This window comes from Paroedura picta, chromosome 4 (assembly GCF_049243985.1).
Source record: "Paroedura picta isolate Pp20150507F chromosome 4, Ppicta_v3.0, whole genome shotgun sequence".
Lineage (NCBI taxonomy): Eukaryota > Metazoa > Chordata > Lepidosauria > Squamata > Gekkonidae > Paroedura > Paroedura picta.
This window is the reverse complement of record NC_135372.1, coordinates 54644028-54665542: the sequence shown is the minus strand read 5'-3', so window position 1 is coordinate 54665542 and position 21515 is coordinate 54644028. Positions and strand designations below refer to the sequence as shown.

The 21515-nt window shown below is 43.4% G+C and overlaps 1 protein-coding gene across 2 annotated transcripts; it reads right to left on the bottom strand.

Moving 5' to 3' along the window:
- Positions 1-153: 153 nt before the first annotated feature.
- EXTL2 (exostosin like glycosyltransferase 2) lies at positions 154-21490 on the bottom strand. 2 transcript variants are annotated; one of them, XM_077332875.1, is made up of 5 exons: positions 21354-21490; positions 8512-8566; positions 7387-7814; positions 5354-5424; positions 154-2936 (listed from the first exon to the last, which is right to left on the bottom strand). In XM_077332875.1, the coding sequence occupies exons 2-5, from the start codon at positions 8514-8516 to the stop codon at positions 2445-2447; spliced, it is 996 nt and encodes a 331-aa protein (XP_077188990.1). In that variant the 5' UTR covers positions 8517-8566; positions 21354-21490; the 3' UTR covers positions 154-2444. The 2 variants fall into 2 exon arrangements, with proteins under 2 accessions (XP_077188990.1, XP_077188988.1); XM_077332873.1 differs by lacking the exon at positions 21354-21490 and adding an exon at positions 13081-13871.
- Between the last annotated feature and the right edge of the window lie 25 nt (positions 21491-21515).

Sequence of the window (21515 nt, the reverse complement as noted above, 5' to 3'; positions counted from 1 at the left end):
GCTTGTTTAGCTCCAAGTAAATGTTGATTAAGATCAAGCTGTGCAGCAAGTCCCTTTGCTCTGTGATCTCTGAAAACACATGCTGAAAATAAGGATTTGAGGCGTTTAGTTACTGTCCATCTAATGCATTTCCCCCAATAATTACATTTCAGGGCCATCATTACACATCTTTATTAGCGGTGTATAAGGATGAAGAAACAACAAAAAATGGCACATTAATATAAAAGAGCAGAATACACCGACTTGAACAAAAATGTACATTTTGTTATCATATACAATTGACCTACACAAACACATCTGCAATTGCTGCTTTATTGTACAACAGAAATATAGTAGCATCTTTCTAGCTTAATATCTCAAAAAGCATACAGGAACAAAAATACAAAACTCAAACATAAAAGAAAGAACAGTTGAAAGAACAGAAATAGGAATTTTGGCACCTTATCATATAGGGTTGTGACTTCAGATTCTACAAACAAGCATATATTAATTTAATTTTTTTCCTCAAGGCAGTAGCCCCTCAGTCACCAGTTTCAGGTAGCTGCAGGCTGCTGAACAAATGCACACTAGTGATGCTTCACAGCAAAGCATGGTTGAACTCCAGGGGCTATGTTGGCATTCTTATTTTGTAGCCTGCATGGCTGATGTGCCATGGACCGCTTTAAGGGTGCATTTTCTGCAGGCCAGGCCTAGACATCGCCAGCCTTTCAATATTCCAAACTGTAACAGGTCACCAGTATAGCTGATACACAGTAGATGTGGGTTGCAATCCTACACGGATATGCATGCTTAATCTTGTTGGTCAGGTCAAAAGATCCGCACCAGAATAGCTGGGTGATTCTTTCTTTGTCCAGCAGCTTCCCTATGACAAGGTAACTCCGTTTAAACACAAAAGAGAGAAATGTATTTGCATGTTTTGGAAGGAGGTCTCCCAGTCTGAAAAAGTAGGTAAAGAAGCCATGGCTGCACACACCTGGAACACACAGAGTATGGGCTCAGGATCCCAGATCTTGGCTTCAGTGAAGGGCATGCAACTGAGTAAAGGATTGCAGCCCTTGAAAATGCAGAAACAGAAATAGGATTATGGAAACCAGAATTCTCTGATGGATAGTGTCATGTTTGTCATTATAGAAACAAATGGGAAGGTCCTTGAGTTACATGTGCTGCCTGTTCCCCTCTTCCTGTTTCACACACAGCTGAGTTCCAAGCCAGTTTTGGAATCTTGGTTTGGAAGGAAAAACATGGTGATTTGAAAGTCATTGCAGGTTTAAGTATTAAGCCATGCATGGGAGTTGGGAGTGCTTGAACTCAAAGATTCCCAGGCTTTATTCATGTAATAACAAACCATGGGTTGCTACGTCTGAACTATGCCTTTTCCTCTTCTATCTATACCACTTTGCTGCATTCTCCATGTGTTTTCCATACAGCAATCCCAAAGAGGCCTAACCTAAAAGAATTCATCTATAATAGGATGGAGGCGGCAACTGCATTTTGGTTCTGGTCTCATGTTTCAGCAGGAGACACAAGGACACTGCAGACTGAAGAACTGCATGTTGTACAAGCCTGGAGTTGTTTTACAGTTATTCCAGTTTCAGGCAACTCAAGTAATTCAGTGGCAGTATAACCCTAAAGAGAATCATTATACTAAAATCTGCTAGGACTTAAAAGGATGAATCTCTGTTTAGGATTACACTGCGTATTCCTTGGCTTGAGAAACGTAGCAAAACCATTTAAAAAATATAAACTATTTGTTAAAATAAGAAGACCAAGGAAGTGGAGGGCAACTTCCTTCCATGGGCACAGAACAAAGTACACGAATATGAACAGTTGGCCATGTTAATTCATTCTTAACCATATTTCTTCTTAATTTTTTTACTGCCAAATGGATACTAAATAGAAAAGTGAAACATATTTTACTCCATGCTTTCATAGGTGAAATTAAGTGTGTGAGTGTGTGTGGGGAGATGACGACATTGGAGTAATTTATAGTATGTGAACGAAGTGTTATGAACAGACTTGCTGACATTTGCTGGTCATCTGCAATAGTAAAGATTGCTTCCAGCAGCCAGCCTTCTCTGTTCTTTCACTGTTCACAGATGACCAATATGATGTGAACCAGTTAAAAAATAAATTGGTGGCAATGTAACCTTTCTTATGGCCTTCTAAGTAATGCCAGCCATGGGAAGGTACCTGCATTCTGGGGATATTCTGACCTTGTGCAAGTGCTGTTTAGTGACTGAAGTTGTGATAAATGATAAAGCTAACTGAAGAAGCTTTTGCATGCTGAGCACAGAGATGGAATGGTTCCCCTGGATATCACATCTCCAAACAGCATTGAGGAAACAAGCTCTAACCTACAGATCCCTTGCACACCTACTTCCCTTCTTAGCTTACCATTTCAACCTGCTGAAAAGCATGTGAAAGCATTTGTTCCCAGGGCATCCTTACATTTTATTCTTGTGATTAGCATAGTTAGGAAAACCAAACTGAGAAATCATAATGTTAGAGTATTTTAAGGGCATGTTGCCATAAATACTAACCAGTTTATTTAGGCAGTACGACCTCTGGAGCAAGTGTTCTGCCCGATGCCACATTCCAGAGTAGCCGCTGTTACTTTCTTTTTCCAAATTCCGGATGTCTACTGGCTTCACAAACATGCCTGAAGGCTTTCCAGTATGTTTGGCCACTAAGAAATTCATGGCAATGTCATCACAGTTTTGAGTCTCATCTATCATAGCATGCACAGCTTCAGGCTGTTTTTGAAAGAGTTCTAGGTATTCACTGCTGAAGAATGCTGCTCCAATCAGAACCATGGAGTACTGGTCTCCGCCACCGACAACAGGACTCTGCAGCTCAAAGCTCCCGTAAGTGTAGATTCCTGAAGGGCTGGGGATGTGCTTTCTAGGCACAAATCCCACAATCTCATCTGGAAATTGCTGAAAGAGAAATAGACATTACAAAAGAAAAAGTCTAGGATTTAATAGCACCACTATTCGGAGATTTGTTGAACAATATAGGATGGGCTTCATAGCCAGGTATGACACAGTATGAAACCAAATATGGCTCTCTAAAAAAAGAAAACAAAATCTTTAAGCTAAGGCACATTGCAGGAGTAAATGAGATGCCAGGATGTGGAGAAAATGTTTTGTTTTAAAACGACTATACAAAAAGGCAAATTACAGAGGTGAAGCAGTTGCTAGTAATGCAAGTGTGAACCATGCACGGATTTGTCCCAGTGCACTAAAACAATCAGGGTGATCCTGCATATTCATATTATTGTGAGACATGTATGTAATTTCCTTGTAAAGGATCCATAACAACCAGAAACTTGGCTGTGGAAACTTTTATGGATTATTAATCAACCTGTCAATTATCATTTATTTATTGATTATACTTTTATTAAAAGATTGAATAAAATCTTTTAATGGGAGCTCCCCCATTAAAAGATTTATTCTCCAAAATTCCGTGAAACACATGAGAATGCACTCAGGCTGAAAGAGGGCTATAATAAGGGTGGAATTTTGGAGAATAAATCTTTTAATGGGGGGCTCCCCATATTTGGACACATGTTGTAAGTGTGGGAGTCTCTTTATATTTTTTACCACGTAACAGTCCCCATTACTACATTTGGGAATACCCAAGGACGCCAGTATATGGGGGACAGCCCTCAAATGGCTGATCTCCTTCCTCTGGGGTCACGGACAGAGGGTAGAAATAGGAAAGAGAGTATCTAACCACTACCAGCTCACATGTGGAGTGCCACAAGGAGCAGTCCTCTCTCCTATCTTACTTAACATCTTCCTGCATCCTCTTGCACGGCTGGCATGGAGGTTTGGGCTGGGTTGCCACCAATATGTGGATGACACCTAGCTCTTCCTCCTGATGGATGACCGCCCTGACTCTCCCCCAGAATCCTTAGCCAGATGCTTGGAAGCAGTGACAAAGTGGCTCAAGCAGAGTCATCTGAAGCTCAGCCCTTCAAAGATGGAAGTCCTATGGCTGGGTAAGAAGAGACCAAGTGAGGAAGCATGCTTGCCCAGCCTGGATGGAGTGCAACTAGCAGTAACCAACTCCGCCAGAAACCTGGGTGTGATCCTCGATGCCTCCCTTTCCATGGGAGTGCAGGTCACGAAAGTAGTGCGGCAGGCTTTCTATCACCTATGCCAAGCCTAGCTACTAGCGTCCTACTTGGCCCCAGGACACCTGGCTACAGAGATCCATGCGACGGTCACCTCTAGACTGGATTTCTGCAACTCGCTTTACGCAGACCTACCCTTATCCTTGATCCGGAAACTACAATTGGTTCAGAATGCCACGGCCAGGATCCTCACCCATACACTATGGAGATCCCATATCCGGCCAGTACTCCAACAACTCAAGTGGCTCCCAATTGAATTCCAGATTAGTGTTAAGGCTCTGGTAATTACCTTCAAGGTCATACATGGTCTGGGCCCAGTGTTCCTGAGAGATCGTCTCTCTGCCAATGCCCCCAAATGATCACTACGTAGTAGTAATCCCTGGCCCCAAAGAAGTATGTCGGACCTCAACAAGGGCCAGAGCCTTCTCTGTACCTGGTGGAATGAGCTCCCTGAAGAGATCAGGGCTCTGACCAAACTCCCAGAATTCCGCATGGCCTGCAAAAGGGAGCTCCTCCATCAGGCATTTGACTGAGGTTAATCTGACCTATATACATCCGGTGGTCCCCTTCAAGTCATACCCTCCATAACCTGAACACTCTGTCCTCCCTAGGGGTTCTGTTAAAGTTATTCTATTGAAATTATTTAACAAGTTAATTATGGTAACCTGTTAAACTTATATTCACTGTTAGAATTGTTACTGATATATTGTTGTGACTGTTATTAATGTATGACGTTCTATGTATTCCACAGTTTTCCCATGTAAACCACCCTGGGCCATATGGGAGGGTGGTATAAAAATCTAAGAAAGAAAGTGAATGAGTGAGTGAGTGAGTAAGAGGGGTTGAAACACATTTGGGTTTTTGTGTCTGGTCATTTATCCATATGTCAATATGCTCTGGATTTGTGCAATGAGATTAATGTTAATGTTTCTAAAAGCAGAGGTCTATACCAGACCCTTTTAACTGGACATGCTAGACCTGGGACTTTCTGCAAGCAAACCAGGTGTTCCACTATCCAGCCACAGTTCCACCCTCAAAATCCCAGCATTCCAACTTCTTCATCCATCTGGTCTCCAACCTCCATCACCACCACCCCGTCTCAGATCCCAATATACTTTCAGGAATTCTAATGTTAAGAGACAATTAGAAGGAAAGCAAACAACTCAAATGTGTATTATGTCTAATTAAATGCAGATATGAGAAGCCGACGCTTACCTGCCAAATGGAGAAAGCGAAAACAAGGTCATAAGCACTAACGAGAGTATCATCATCCACCATCAAAACAGCTGGAGAGAAAAAAATATATACATATTGGTGAAGGCACATTTTAAAAAGTTAATTCTGACCAAGATGAGTATGACAAAACGGAATGATTACGCTTGCTAGAAAACACTGGAAGGTTCTAATGCAGCTTAGGTCAAGAAGTGAACCACCATTATGAAGACTGGAAAGATGCCTTCCTAAAGTTACCAGTGCTCATTTATAATATGCCTGTGGGATTCCTTAGCCTTTTTTTAGACTCAAGGTTTTGTAGATTTGTATTGGGCACCTCTGGTATAAAGTATTCTGGAGATGTCCAGAAGGTCCCTTTCAGCAACATGAAAACGAGTTGGTGAACTAGCCCTTTGTGCATGTCAAGAGATGCACTGTTCCCTCTTCCATAAAGTGGTGGCAATCCTGTATGACTAAAAGTAGACCCAATTTTAAAGGTAAATGTATCCTTCGTTGATCAATGGGATTTATTCCGTAATAAACATGCTAAGAATTGCAACTTTAGATTTGTACTGCAGCTGAGGATGTTAACAATGAAAGTGGAAGGAAGTTAGTCTTCATTGTTTTACTCACTGTATATATTATTGCACTTTCTCTAATTGATAATGAAGGCTTGTTGATAAAGAATAATAACTAATGTCTGTGAAATTTTTAGAGGTTTCATATCTTTGTTCATTACATTCACCATAGCATTGCGCTGTTTCTATAATGTTGTGATCCAGTTCTGTTTCACTGTTTGTTCTATACATTAGCGATCCCCAACCTGTGGGCTGCGGACCACATGTGGTCCTTCGACTAATTGGAGGTGGGCCCCGAAGGATGCCTTCTCCCCCCCCCCCCGGCCCTTTACAACACACTTCGGGTGTCATTGTCTCCCATCACTCCCAGATGGGACTATCTCGTTGCAGAGAAACAAGCTCAGGGTTCCCATTGATTTGTCATTGTCATGAGTTAAAATTTCCATGAAAATAAAATGTTCCTTATGTTCATTGTTGTGGCATGTCTGTATCTTATTTTGAAGGGATGTTTAAACATTACCATAGCGATCAGAGAGCATTAGGGCACTGGTTGAGAGTAAACTACCCCCTCCCCCCGCACCAGGCCTCAGTAAAATTGTCAAGCGTTGATCGGTCCCCGGTGATAAAAAGGTTGGGGACCACTGCTATACATTATACTATTTTATTCTACTTGATACACTATTTTAATGCACTAAACCCATTTTGTAATCCTATTTTATTATTAAATTTATTTATTTAAAAGATTTTATGTACCTGCCTTTCTCCTGAGCATCTCGGGGCCCCAGTCAGTTCCTTGATGTGTTTTTCTATTGTCCCTGCAGTGTTTTGAAGTGTACAATACGCTCTGAGAAAGGCAGATTATAAATGAAGCAAATAAATACACACATACTCTGAAGGGCTTTCTAAGGGACCTGGGAATCACAGGCTGGACTAAGGGAAAGGACTGACAAATAAAAAGGTGTGGTTTGGCAAAGAGGCAGGAAAAGTGGGAGATGTAGGAGAGTTAGAAGAAAAAACGATAGCAACTGTTACTACGGAGAGAGCGGAAAATACAAAAGGGCCAGGGAATGGATGTTGGAGAGAGAGAATGGATAAGAGCAGAAAGTGGAAAAGCCGCTGAGGTTGGTGAAGCAACCCTGACTCTTCACCATACAAGACAGATGAAATACAGCTCCTAGGTTTTAGACCTTTTAGGACTTATCCACACCAGCATTTATGTCACTCAGCTTCTCATCACTGGTTGACTCAGAGCTGTACATACAAACTGGCTCAGTTGAAAGACATTGCATTTTAGATGCGGTGATACATAGATTTTGTCTACAGCAATTTTTCTATGATAGCTTATTTGAGGCTACAGTCATTGAGTGATGAACACGTGTTATGTGGAACAACCCTCAGTTGTAAACCACTTTCCCCACCTGAGAACGATATTGCCAGGAGGGAAGGATAACCACAGACCTTTGGTATCCAGCTCAGGGAAAATCTGGAGTCTGTTCCTCATGCGATTTGCAGGTTGCACTTTGAAGATAACAGGGACAGGATGAGGCCCCAGGGAATTCCAGGTCTCCTCAGGAGCTTTCTCCCCGACATTATTCCACACAACAATCACTTTGTGCAAATGGGGGATGGCCTGATAATGATTTAAAAGCTTCAAGAGCAAATCAGTTCTGTTGTACGTTTGCATAATAAGAGTGAACGAATCCGATGCACTCTGGCCTTGGGACTTTCTTTCCCTACGCAGGTTGAGCATTTTATCTTCCTTAATATTGGGCAGCAAAGCAGTTAATGCACCTGCCACAAGCAATAGCAAAAGGATCACTGCTGAAGAGAAATGAAGTAGTCGGATCCCCATAATTCTTCCTGGGAGCTTGCAGGTGTGATAAAACCTTTAAATGAAAGGGAAAGCCATCAGTTATGATCATGCCTTGCACAATTAAAATTGACATCAGCTACCAAAGGCTTATTAAAGTCAGGTGGATTTTTGTGGAGTCAGTGACTGATTGGCTAAGGATGTTCAAAGACACAGGAACCTTTGTCTAGAGCAGGTGTAGTCAACCTGTGGTCCTCCAGATGTTCATGGACCACAATTCCCATGAGCCCCTGCCAGCAAATGGGAATTGTAGTCCATGAACATCTGAAGGACCACAGGTTGACTACCCCTGGTCTAGAGGCTTAGGATAGCAGCCTTCTAATCAGCCATGTTGATTCTTATTTATTACATATATAGGCTGCCTTTCTTCCATCACAGAACTCAAAGGCCAACTGCTTCCCATGCAGGCACTGACCAGATCCAGCTGGTCAAAATGACACTGCATCATAAGCCTTCAGACGGTTCAGTGGACCCATAGAAAAAGGAAATTAATGACTGTGAATTAGGTTCAGTTTAAGAAAATCCCAGAAATTAGAGATGACTGCACCCAAAAAGGGGGTTTGCAGGCATGCTTCATTAATGCAAGCCAAATGTTTTTGTACCACATATGAAACTGCAATAGTGTGAGGAATATCTTTTTCTTCCATGAATTAAAAACAAAGGGAAACATTTAATTCAAAACAATCATACAGTATGTTTTTGCAGGCACTTACCTCATTCCTGCAATAGAAGTTCTATGTTAGGAACTGCTCCGTGTAACCTTTAGCTCTGTTGGAAAATGAGAATAATGCATGATCACACATTCCCAAAAGTCACGATCAGCTTACTGGGTAGTGGAAAATGTAGAGATTAGGGTTGGGTGCTTCAGTGGCCAACCCTAGTAGAGATATTGTTGGGCATAATGGATATGAATGAGCTACCAACAGATTGGGCAGGTTCAAGATATTGGTTGAATCCTGCAGTACATTTCCATGGACAATTTTTTGTCCAGCCAGCAGGGATTTCCTTGCCCTCCTCCCTTGGAAATGGGGCCGACTTGAATATAAAGACACAGGTGGACAAACAAGGGCTAGCAAGTTGTGAAATTCCTGGAGCTAAGCAAATTTATCTATCTGAAGGAAAAGGTAAAGGTATCCCCTGTGCAAGCACTGGGTCATGTCTGACCTTTGGGGTGACACCCTCTAGCGTTTTCATGGCAGACTCAGTACGGGGGTGGCTTGCCAGTGCCTTCCCCAGTCATTACCGTTTACCCCCCCCCCCAGCAAGCTGGGTACTCATTTTACCGACCTCGGAAGGATGGAAGGCTGAGTCAACCTTGAGCCGGCTGCTGGGATTGAACTCCCAGCCTCATGGGCAGAGCTTCAGACTGCGTGTCTGCTGCCTTACCATTCTGCATCACAAGAGGCTCTTATCTGAAGGATAGTAGATAACAAAACCCCTGATTTTAAATAATATGGCAGCCTTTTCTAGAATGCTGGCCACAAAAGTTAAATTTAGGCTTCAACATTTTAAATTGTTATTCTATAAGAAGGCTTTCTTTGTTTAGAATCCAAGATGTTAAGTTTCTCCAAGTTGTAGAGCCAGCTTGGTGCCTTAGTTAGGAGCGTCGACTTCTAATCTGGCGAACCAGGTTTGATTTCCTGCTCCTCCCCCACAAGCAGTTGGATGACCTTGGGCTGGCCATAGCACTGATAAAGCTGTTCTGACCAAGCAGTAATATCAGGGCTCTCTCAGCCTCACCTACTGCACAGGGTGTCTGTTGTGGGGAGAGGAAAGGGAAGGCGAATATAAGCCGCTTTGAAACTCCTTCTGGTAGACAAAAGTGGCATATAAGAACCAACTCTTCTTCTTCTATAGCATCCCAAGATATTTTGTTTCTGCAGTTCTTGAAGAAGATGGCTATTGGCTTTTGAGTTGTTGATGGCTCAGAGTGAGCTGAGACCTAGAAGTGTACCTTTGCTTTGATAGTCTTGCCCAAGAATCTGTTTTCCACCAGGCCCCAACAACATTTTTCCTCTCTCTCAACTCTATTTGGAGGAACTTAACAGCTGGCCTGAAGAAAATCCTGGCACATAGCCTGTCCATAAATGTTCTGATATTGTTATTATTTTATTTAGCTATACTCATGTTTGTAGGATTTTTATACTGCAAACTAGCTCGCAGCAGTTTACAACAATGTCATAAAAACTATACAATATAAAAAATATACAACCCAATGAATGAAAGTTAGCAATCCCACCCCCCCAACAACAAATAAAATAGCAGTACATAAAAACCCTCTCTGCAAATGAACCGTTGGAATTGGTCAAAAGGACAATATAGATATTATAATAAAATTAAATTAAATAGTAACAGGGGGCCATCCTCCAACGGCTCATGGCACTGTCTAGTACTGTGCGCTAGAGCCTGGGGGCCAAGGGGGGGGCCCCGGGGTCATGCAAAACATTTTAGCCCCCACCAGACCTGATCTTCAGGGGCCTTCCAAAAACCCATAAACTATACAAGAATGATAAAACAAAATAAACAAGAGAAGGAACACAAATAAACCTATTAAAACAAAGTTTAAACATTTAGAAAACAGTTTTAAATCCGTAAGCCAAACCAACTACCTCCAATGGTTACTACCAAAAGATGAGAACAGGGCAGACTCTGCTTGGTACCTAAACAAAGATGGTCTAGAAAGGGAGTTCCATTACTGGGTTGCAACCATCTCCAAAAGGCCATCCAATGACAATTATGGCTAGCAGGCCTTCAACTACTACAATTTGATTGTTCAGGGGTTTGAAGGTCAAAAGTTGCATTCTAAGGAAAAGTCACAAAAATCTCTTAATATGGACTAAACCTTCCTGGTCAATCGCCCAGACACCCTATTTTGGACCAGCCACCCCATCCCTTCCCATTAATGTGAAAGATCCTGCTTATTTGGGTTATATAACTTGCTGCAAGTTAACCTGCAAATATGTTTCGAATCAATCTTCCGACTAATGCAGACTCATTGGAAACATCCTCTATTACATACAGCAGGAAAAACATGGATCTTGTACATCCATCCCACTAAATATGGCACTTTCCTTCAGTACAGGGAGTCTTCCCCCTGCTCTGGGAAACTCTTATACATGAAATATAAAGTAACAACAACAACAACAACAACACTAATAATTTTGTTTTTATAGCCATCCTTGGTTGGCTCAGGATGGGCAATAATACAGTTTTAGAATCTTTTCATGGAATCACAGAGTTGGAAGGGACCTCCTGGGTCATCTAGTCCAACTCCTTGCACTATGCAGGACACCCACAACGCTATCGTTCATCCACTGTAACCTGCCACCCCATTGAATCAGCATCTCCATCAGACGTCTATCCAGCCTGTTTAAAAATTTCCAAAGATGGAGAACCCACCACCTCCCGAGGAAGCCTGTTCCACCGAGAAACTGCTCTGTCAGGAACTTCTTTCGGATGTTTAGATGGGATTTCTTTTGAATTAATTTCATCCCATTGGATTTTGTCCCTCTGGGACAAGAGAGAAAAATGCTCCATCCTCTATATGGCACCCTTTTAAATACTTGAAGATGGCTATCAGATCCCCTCTCAGTAGTCTCCTCTCCAGGCTAAACAGACCAAGCTCCCCCAACCTTTCCTCATATGGCTTGGTTTCCAAACCCTTCACCATCTTTGTTGCCCTCCTCTGGACACGCTCCAGTTTGTCTACATCCCTCTTCAACTGAAATATATTAACTAAATTATTAAATTATGTTGTTAAACTACCTTCTTGAAAACCTTATAGAGGGAAGCCAATTCTGTTTTGTGAGCAGGGAGGCCAGTGTTTTCTTGGTGTTAATTTCCTGGCCTCAACTGTAGGCCTGGTGGAACAGCTTGGCAGAAGGCTGCTTTGCAGGACTAAAATGTCACCATTAGTGAAGCCCATGGCTTCTTGGTTTCTATTCCTTGATCACTGGATGGTTTCATTTTAAGTCGAAGCATATCAGGAGATCACTCTCAGTGGATCTGGAAGCTAAATATGTACAGTAGATATACCATCTCCACTCTGTTTATTAAGGCAGTAGACTAGGTACAGACTAGTTTGCAAGTGATCTTTTAGCATAACCTTGTGTAAATCACATATCATATAACTGCAGTGAAAATTCAGTGAAGCCTGTCAGGTTAGTGCATTTACTGACATTTATTTTGCTGACTTCCTTCTCCCTTATTTTCACACAAATGTGCTTAGAATCACAGCTTGTATATGTATTATCAAAGTCTTGTGGTTCAATCCTGTGCATGGAAGCAGCTCTATTGATCTCAATAAGGCCTATTCTTGTGCTTACGTGTGACCACATTTGTGATCCAAAGATGAAATCCTGAGCACACACATACTAGGAAACAGGTTCTCTTGAGCTCAACAGGACTTTTGAGTTAACACAGATCAGGCTTTTCAATTTACAGTCAGATCCTATGGGCTGCTGCAGGTACAGAAATAAAGAGAGAGGCTTATGCTGATGCAGATAAAACATTATTTGAAGCATGATGATAAGTGGGGCAGACAGACCTCTTTTTCTCCCTGTTATATAACATAAGGAAAATAAAACAGGAGCCCAATATTACCTGAAACACAAACAAAATTTATGCCTACAGAAACTGGAAGAAATCTTGGGCAAAGCACTCTGTTCACACAGGAGACTGACCATTGCAAAACTAGGCACCCTTCACCTGAGAGTAAGTTCCATTCCAGAACTGCTACATGCATAGGCTGTTTGTCTGATCCTCAAGGATTTTGAAGATGCAGCTTGCAGGTAAGGGGGGGGGGGGGAGAGCCGGTCTCTAGCAATGCTCTTGTTGCCTAAACTGGCTGAGGATCTGATCTTCCCCACAGCCGACTCTATGAACCGTACAAGAGCATGCAATCTATTAAAGCTGCCCAATATTTGCAAAGGATTTTGCGTCACCTAAACAGGTTTTTTTTTTTACATTGAACTGCCATGCCATCACTTCAGATACCAGAAAGGCAGCTCTAAGCAGGTCTACTCAGAAGCAAGTCCCAATGTCTCCATTGAGGCTTACTCCCAAGAAAGTGTCGAAGACTGCAGCCTCAATCTCTTCCAGCGCACATCCCAGCTCGCCTCTGACCGCGACTGATTTGAACGCCAGAACCGGCCCACGCTCCACATCCCCTACGTACTGTACCGCGCCATTGTCTAAACGCAGAATGCGCCCCCTCTCCCTCCACCACCATGACACCACGAAGCCTCTTTCCAACGAGAGTGACTTCGAACTGGCCTCCTTACCAATCAGTGGGCCAGGCACGCTTTCCCATCCTCAGCGCGGGAGGGCTCGTGGGGAAACGGCGTTCAAAGGGCCGAACGGAGCCGATCCGCGCTCTCGCACCGGTTGATTCAATTGCAAAGGAAAACACACATCGCTCAGTTCGCAACGTGAGACGACCGCAAAAGGGGCCGTGCCGAAGCCTCGCCCCTCCTCTCTGGGTCGCTTTGTGCTTCCTGGTCAGGCCGCAGCTCGCCGCCCTCCGGTCCCCCTCCCACTGCTGGGAAGGCGCGACCCTGGCCTTTCCACACGTTACTTCTCTTTCGCCGGCGTATTCGGAGCTATGCATCCGAGCACGGGTCCCGCTCGTCCCGCTTGATTCTCTCAGGCCAAATAGGATCGCTTTCCCGCCTGCGCAAGGAGCCCGCCCTAAGATCTCCGCGTTCAGGTTCCCATCGAGGCCTGTTTCTGCACTGTCTCGGCCGTGGGTGCAGTTTTGTACGTGGCCAGGCCTGCAGTCCTCTCAACATTACCCCAACATCCCGAGGTGGCAGAAAGAATGGAGCGATTCCCGGCCTGGATTCAAGCGGGACACAGCAAGGTCACCCACCCAGCAGGCTTCCATGGCAACGTGATGATCCGGACCTTCAGCCAGTCTCGCAGCTTCTTCCTCGCATTTTCTGCAGCTAGCCGTCTCCCGCTCAGGAGGGCTGCTTCTTATCTGTTCCACCCTCACTCAAGACCCCATGCTCCAGTGCTTGTTGCTCTTCGAACCCGGATCTCCCCAAGCCTAGTCCCACACACCTATTCTTATCTATTGGGTCATTATGTGTGCTGTGAAGAAGTTCTTCTTTTTCTGGTCTGCATCAACTGCTGATCCATTTCATTGGCTGGCCACGTTTTTATGCTTTGTCAAAGACAAGAAAAAGCCATCTCTATCCATGTTCTCCACACCATGATTTCAAAAAATGCCCCCCTCCTTCATAGCTTTCTGTCCTAAACTCAAGAGCCTTAAAAGCTTCCACTATTCTCAGATGTACAAATTAGTTTTGAAGGTAAGGCAGTTAGAATTCTGCCTTACGCCAAACATACCCACAACACAGATTTGGTGTTAACCAGTTAATTCTCAAAACCCAATAGCATCTAGAATATAATTTGCCTTTTCCCTAACCACCTCTTTGGCCTGTCCACCATCGCTCTAACATCTTTTCCCTGAACTGTTATTGTCAGTTCAGATTTCAAAGCTGGAAATGACAAGGGTTCTAGGCCACAGTAAATTCCTTATGTGTTACTTTAATGGAAGCTCATTTGCCACTCTTGTCCTCTCATCTAGTATGGGGAAATTCTTTTGCAGTTCTTCATAATCTGCTTAAATTTTCTCCCTCCTGAATAATGGTGGCATGGTGTGATCCAAGCTCATAGGGCAGGCTTTCTTAACCAGGGTTTTGTGAAATCTTGGGGCTTCTTGATGGCCCTGGAAGGGTTTCTTGAATGGGTGGGAATTAATTTTTATATTTTAAATCTGTTAAACATCTGGTTACATGACAATATATGGTCAACCCCCTTCCCAAATGGCCAATGATGGGCCTGGAGGGAGAGGGGTTCCAGGTGGGCATGTACACAGCTATGCTTCCCAATCGTGTTCTGTCCCATCGTGTCACTTCTGGGGTTTCTCAAAGCCTGAAGAATGTTTCAGGGGGTTCTCAACAGTAAGAAAAGTTGAGAAATGCTATCATAGGATCTTAGAAGCTAAACAGGGTTTATGGATGTGAGATGGGTCGGGAGGGCTTTGTGAGAGAAGGCAATGGCAAACCACCTTTGTTTCTCACTGGCTGTGAAAGCCCCTTGCTCTGGTCACCATAACGTACTTGTGACTTGATGGCACCTATTCACATCTGCACCTCACTGCTCACCTCTCCCTTCAAGGTGTTTATGAACAAGTTACATGGCATTAGTCACCAAACAGATCCTCGAAGAATGCCATTGGTTGTTTCCCTTCATTGTGAAAACTATTCTGTTTCCTGTGGTTCACAAAGTTATACATCCATGACTGGAGTTGTCCACTGATCCTGATTGAATCAGGATTTTTATGTGAAGGATTTGACAAAGGAATTTTTGGAAGTCAAAGCCAATGAGACAAGATTACCCTTCACAAAGTCATGCTGCTTTTGTAACAAGATAAACTCTTCTTTATGCCTAATAATTCTGGGATGGATACAAAGAACATCAAGTAGAACAGGGACCCCTCATGAACAGCAGGAGGAAGAACAGAATTGACAAATCCCCCTCCCTACAAAAGTGCAATTCCACTGGCATGAGCCATAACATTTCTGGAAAAGAATATTTGGATGCAATCTTCTCTGTCTTTAATCATGCTTTTCACCAGTTTATACACAATAGGATTATCCATCCATCCATCCATTTTGCTTTTGTAGTTACTTATCCAAATTTTTTCATCAACACCTTATACTAGATCCTAGGTACACTCAGGATTAAGTGCACACAGGCACACCGGCATGAGTTGTTCCATGACCAACTGTTTAGGGCACAGCCATTGATAATTTCTGGTGATTTCTCCTTTTGTGGCAACATAAACATGCATTAAGAGCCTCTTGTGGCGCAGGGTGGTAAGGCAGCTGACATGCTGTCTGAAGCTCTGACCATGAGGCTGGGAGTTCGATCCCAGCAGCTGCCTCAAGGTTGACTCAGCCTTCCATCCTTCCGAGGTCGATAAAATGACTATCCAGCTTGCTGGGGGCTCAACGGTAATGACTGGGGAAGGCACTGGCAAACCACCCCGTATTGAGTCTGCCATGAAAATGCTAGAGGGTGTCACCCCAAGGATCAGACATGACTCGGTGCTTGCACAGGGGATATCTTTACCTTTAAACATGCATTTACGCAGTCAATTCTGGTGAAAACTGAGATCACCCATTTTTGTGACCAGTTCTGTTCCAGCTGCCTTCCTGATTCCTTACTCCATCTCAGGATCAAAATTTTGATTGGGGGTGGGGGTTGAGAGTATTTCTCCTGTGCTAATCTACTGCTGAGGCTTGGTGTTTCCACCCATAGAGGAGTTTATTCCCCTAAAGTTTTCCAGTTTATTTGACTCAATGCCCTTCCTGAAGCATGGAACAACCAATATATTATTCCTTTGTATTTTATTATGAGGGATAAATGTGTGACACTATTTCTGTCTGTTCTATTGAGGCACTGAAATGCTCAGTCTTTCTGTATTTTCATTTACCACCAAACAGCCAACCTATTTGTTCCTCTTCCAATTCCAATATCGTTCGCATGTGCATATCTCTCCCCATGCTCTTTGGTCTCTTGACTATAATTTCCTTCAGTATGTTACTCAGCCACTTCTGTTACCAGTTAGATGATCTGGAACATTGATAGCGTCTTCCATTAGGGACAGGCTCTCTTGAACCAAATTCTCAGGCACTGGCTTTCCTCAAGGGGTTAATTAAAAGCTGCCTCTCTTCATCCTGGTTCTATCTTAGCTCGTCATTCTTGTCGCTTGTCCAGGATCAGTATAGTCCCAAATGTTACCTAGTTTTTAACAAATATAATCCGTTCCATCCAACACCATCACCTTACACACTTATTTAGATCCCTTTGTTCCTCTTGCCCCAGCTATCCCTGCCCTTAGAAAAGATGGCATTTCTGAATGCTGTACTTTGGGTGCCTTGAACTTCATGACCCTACTCAGCAACCTAGTATTTTCATCTAGGACCTCTCAGTGTTGTTAGAATCATAGAATCATAGAGTTGGAAGGGGCCATACAGGCCATCTTGTCCAACCCCCTGCTCAACGCAGGATTAGCCCTAGCATCCTAAAGCATCCAAGAAAAGTGTGTATCCAAAAGTGTGTTGATGCTGACATGCGTTACAACAACTCGCATTTCCTCTGCATGACCCACCATCCTATCAACCTGATGACTAAGGGCTGCAGCCTTCATATTAGGCATGCAACTCATCCTGCAATCAAAATGCTCATCACAAAGCTATTCCCCTATCTTCCTCATTAGCAGATCACCCACTATAGTAATAATTGCTATTATTCACATATTGACCACCTCCCTGCCTATACCCCCAGAAGAGCGCTGCGCTCTGCCACTTCCAACAGGCTGTGGATCCCTGGCCCTAAAGAGGCACATCGGACCTCAACAAGGGCCAGGGCCTTTTCAGTCCTGGCCCCCACCTGGTGGAATGAGCTCCCCAAAGACCGTTTATGCACTGGGAACTTCACTGCCCCAGGTCTTGTGCAGGAGCAAATATCAGGAGCAGATGAGGTGCACCGGATCAAATGCTCCCCCGTGTGGGTGCAGGAAGAGGTGGGGCAACCTGCCACGACTAAAACTCCAGCCTGCAGCCCGGCATGAAACCTCCAGTACATAAACGGTCAAAGAGATCAGGGCCCTGCCAGAACTTGCACAATTCCGCAGGGTCTGCAAAAGGCAGCTCTTCCACCAGGCATTTGGTGTGGCTGACTGACCCATAACATCTACAGGACCCCCTCCAACCCCAGACTGAGGGACCAAACCTACTGAGAGAGTGTCAAAGTTATTTTTAAAATACTGTTCTAGTTGGTATGTTATCATTGTTATATTGATTTTGAGAGTGTTCTATGTAAATGTTTCAAAATGTTTTGTGTAAACCGCCCAGAACTGTAGGGAAGGGCAGTATAAAAATCTAAATACATAAAATAAATAAATATTGAGCACTGGGTCTGGCCTAGATGCACACGTTTCCTACTGGGGAAAGCTGTGTACATGCCTTTTCCTGCAGGCTAAACCTGTTCTTAGCCTCAGGGAATGCTTTATACATCAGCCTACATCAATCACCACAGATATGATGTAGATAATTCTGGGTTCATGCAGGTGACAGCCAGTCCTGTTGGCCTACCCCAGGGGTACCCAGTCTTTATGTGCCCAGGAGCACCTTTAGAATTCTTCTGACACAGGTGCAATGAAAAACTGGCTGTCCAATGTCATGGAGTGAGGTCATGCATAAAATGCCAGCAGCTCTTCAACATCTCTCTCTCACACGCACACATGCACAGAGGTAGTCACAATGCAAGGGAGAAGTTTAAAAATCCACTGAATAAGGGGAATTAAAGGATAAAACAAACTCTATGGCGGCAGCTGCAGCTGAGACAAATATGCAAAGCCAATCAGATTTCTAATGGCCAATCAGAATCCTGTCTGGGCAAGAGTCCCACCTGGCCATGCCCACTCTCTAACAACACTTGGTGGGTTCCAAGAGGGCCCCCACAAACTATGTGAGTGACAATGTGGCAAATGAAGTTTGATAGCTTTATGTCCATTTTCTCATTTCCCACTGGTCTAATTCAGCTCAAGGATCTATTGGACTGGAATTTTGTATCACGTTAAAAACATGCATTATACCATCCATTAGCAACATTCACAAAATATGTATGAGAAACTGACAGCATATTCCTGAGCAGAATTGCACCTTTCTAGGTCCATTATATATAGAATTATGTTGCTTTGTTTGTTAACAGACTCTAAGGGATGCTTTTAGCTTTGCTTGTGAAATGCCTGAAATTAAGAGAGAATGTCTGCAAAGCTGCCATGGGTACTAATTTCCCTGAATTCAGAGTTGGTTCAATTACAAAGCAAGGTATGGCTGTTCATTTGGCTGTGCGTCTATATAGGTTGCGATTTTATGCAGGTTGGTTTGCACATATGGCAAAATGAGAGAAACAGACTTGACTGATAGAGTACAATCTTTCAGAAAGTTCTCCTATGCAAACATGCATCGAATGAATAGGATCTGTGTGAGTGAAAACAGGGCAGGAAGGTGCGGTGTTTGCGTTTTCTGATTCAATCAACAAACTGCTTTGTGTTGGCAGAGTTTGGATATGCAGAGGCACCAGGCTGCTAAAAAAAATAAAATAGTTTTGATTCAGAAGAGAAACTACTATGTACAGAAAGCTGTAGTCATTCTGTTCAACTGTTCTGGAGGCAAGCAGGGAGGCTCAAAAAGAGCAGGAAGTCTATTGTTTATTTATCTATTTATTAGAATTTATACTGTCCCTCTCAGCAATGGCTACCTGTTGAACCAATCAGGACACTGGAGAAGATAATTTGAAAATTATCAGGAAGCTCCTATCCTATATGTGCTAAATATACATCTCCTCTGATGCCCCCTTCAGGACACCCTTTACTGTCTGCTCAATTATGCACTCTGCAGATGTTGATTTTTTATTTATTTTATTTAGGAATTTATATACTGCCCCTTTCAGACATATTGCCTCAGTTTTCACAGTCTAAAAGTTCAATAAAACCAATATAATATACAAATATAAAATTAACAAATTCTAAAAGCCATAATTAATTACTGTTGCATCAGCGAAAAATCTATAAAAATCTGTTGCAAGACAGACTTTTAAATTAGGAGGAATTGGAGGGGGAAAGGGGGGTGGGGGTGTGGAGCAAAAGGGAGGCCCAAGATTTGGAAGTAATTGTTGTTCAGTGACACTTTGACCATCATTAAATGTATGCCCGGTAGGCAGGCCGCCAATAAAAATAAAACAGCAGTGAGACTAGCTAATTGGGAGACTCCTGAAATTTATAATGCTAGAACCTAGAAGTTCATAGGGATGATAACATTCCTCATGTTTTTTTAAAGGTGATTGTTCTGGAAGAAGTAGAGGATTGTTGTGATCTCTACCGTCACATTGTGGGGCAGGACTAGCCACTGTTTTGCCTGCTCCTTTGGTTACCATCAACCCTTCAAGTAAAATCTAGCCCCTCCCCCTCACATGGTTGCCAGAAGTCAACCTTGTAGGGGTATCATTCATTATCATGCCAAGAAGCCTGGCAGTTGGATAAGGACTTGTGCAGACCCTCTCTAGTTAAGCAAAGCTTTATTTCTACAAGGCACAGACTCAGGGTGTTGCAAGTGACAGTATATATGCACACTGAAAAAAATAAATAAAAAGACAGATACTAAATAAATTGCTTACAATCCAAGTTGTATTCAATTTAGGCAGCTGCAGGATGCCCCCATCTCTTTAGCATCATTCCTCTTCAATGGCAATATAGTCACTTCCAAGAATTCCGAGCAAGAGTTTGCTAGCCTCCTTTTCCAGACCCCAGCCCACATGTGCTCAGGGGTCTTCAGCCAGTCCTCCAGCCTGGCAAATCTGCAAACTCGTCAAAAGGTACCGATAGGCCAAAGGATTTGTGTATTACCCTGCCCAGCTGGAAGGGATGCTTTGGATAAACCGCCCTGAGCCTTCGGGGAGGGCGGTATATAAATCTAAATAAATAAATAAATCTGTCAAAGAGCATCTTTGCCCCTTGTTCCTAGCTGTGAATTTGCCTGGACTGTATCCCAACATTCCATCATCATAACTATCAAGGCATCTCCCATCCCTCAGATCACCACAAGCACATTGCCTGTGTCGATATGAGGAGCACTGAGGACCAGTGTGTTTACTAGGAGGGAACAGGTTTATTCCCGTTTCACTAGCCTAGTAGCAGCTGAGCTCTAAAGCCACAATCCAAGGCACATTTACTTGTGAGGAGATCCCATTGATCTTAGTGGGATGTACTTCCAAGCAATTATGCTTAGGTTGATAGTGTAATGGTCAGAGTATTGAAGCAGGATCTGGGAGACCTGGGTTTAAATCCTCACACCACTGTGGAGCTAATTGACTCTGAGTGATCATGGGCCAATCACACTGTTAGCCTCCCTCCCTCACAGGGCCATTGTGAGCTTAAAATGAGGAAAGGAAGCTTGTTGGAAAAAGGGAGGAAAACACACATATACTACATAAGCCGAATATGCTTACTTGTGATCCATATACTACTGTATATACTTAGTAGGGTTCAGAAAGAACCAAAAGTGATAGGGATGCCAGTCTCCAAGAGGGACCTTGGGATCCCCTGGAGCAAATAATTTACTTTGCAGGGTGAACTGCACAATATTATACTCCACCAGGCCCCTCCCCATCCCAGATCCCGCCCACTCCCAGCTCCAGCCCTAAAGTCTCCAGGTATTTCCCAACCCTAACTGTGGTGCAGCCACCAAACTATTTTTTTCTCTCTCACAGGAATGTGAGCTCTGGTGCTTTCCAGGGAGATGTGACTGGTGCTCATGTTCTCAACTGCAGTTGCGTGGATTGAAAATTTAGATTTTAATATTTACAAGGATTACCCAGTCCGCCTGCATAACCCTCGTACCTACTTAGCTACGCATTTATTATTATCATTATCATTATCATTATTATTATGAAAGAAAAGATACTTCCAGCGTGTAGCCACACAATGAGTAGTCATCCTCCTTGCCGGAGCAGGGATGAAGCCAAGCGAGTGTAGCAGAGCAGATACAAACGGTAAACGTTTAAAGTGGATTTAGGCGCGACAGCCATCTTCTCTCTCTCCCTCCCCCTCCCCGGTCTAAAGGAGCGCTCCGACTTCATG

What these genes read in the sequence shown, in the direction of transcription:
- EXTL2 (XM_077332875.1), bottom strand. An exon ending in CCCTGAGCTGGATACCAAAG is followed by an intron (nt 5,425 to 7,386) that starts GTCTGTGGTTAT and finishes TTTTCTCTCCAG; the next exon opens with CTGTTTTGATGGTGGATGAT. An exon ending in TCGCTTTCTCCATTTGGCAG is followed by an intron (nt 2,937 to 5,353) that starts GTAAGCGTCGGC and finishes TTTCTCTTTCAG; the next exon opens with CAATTTCCAGATGAGATTGT.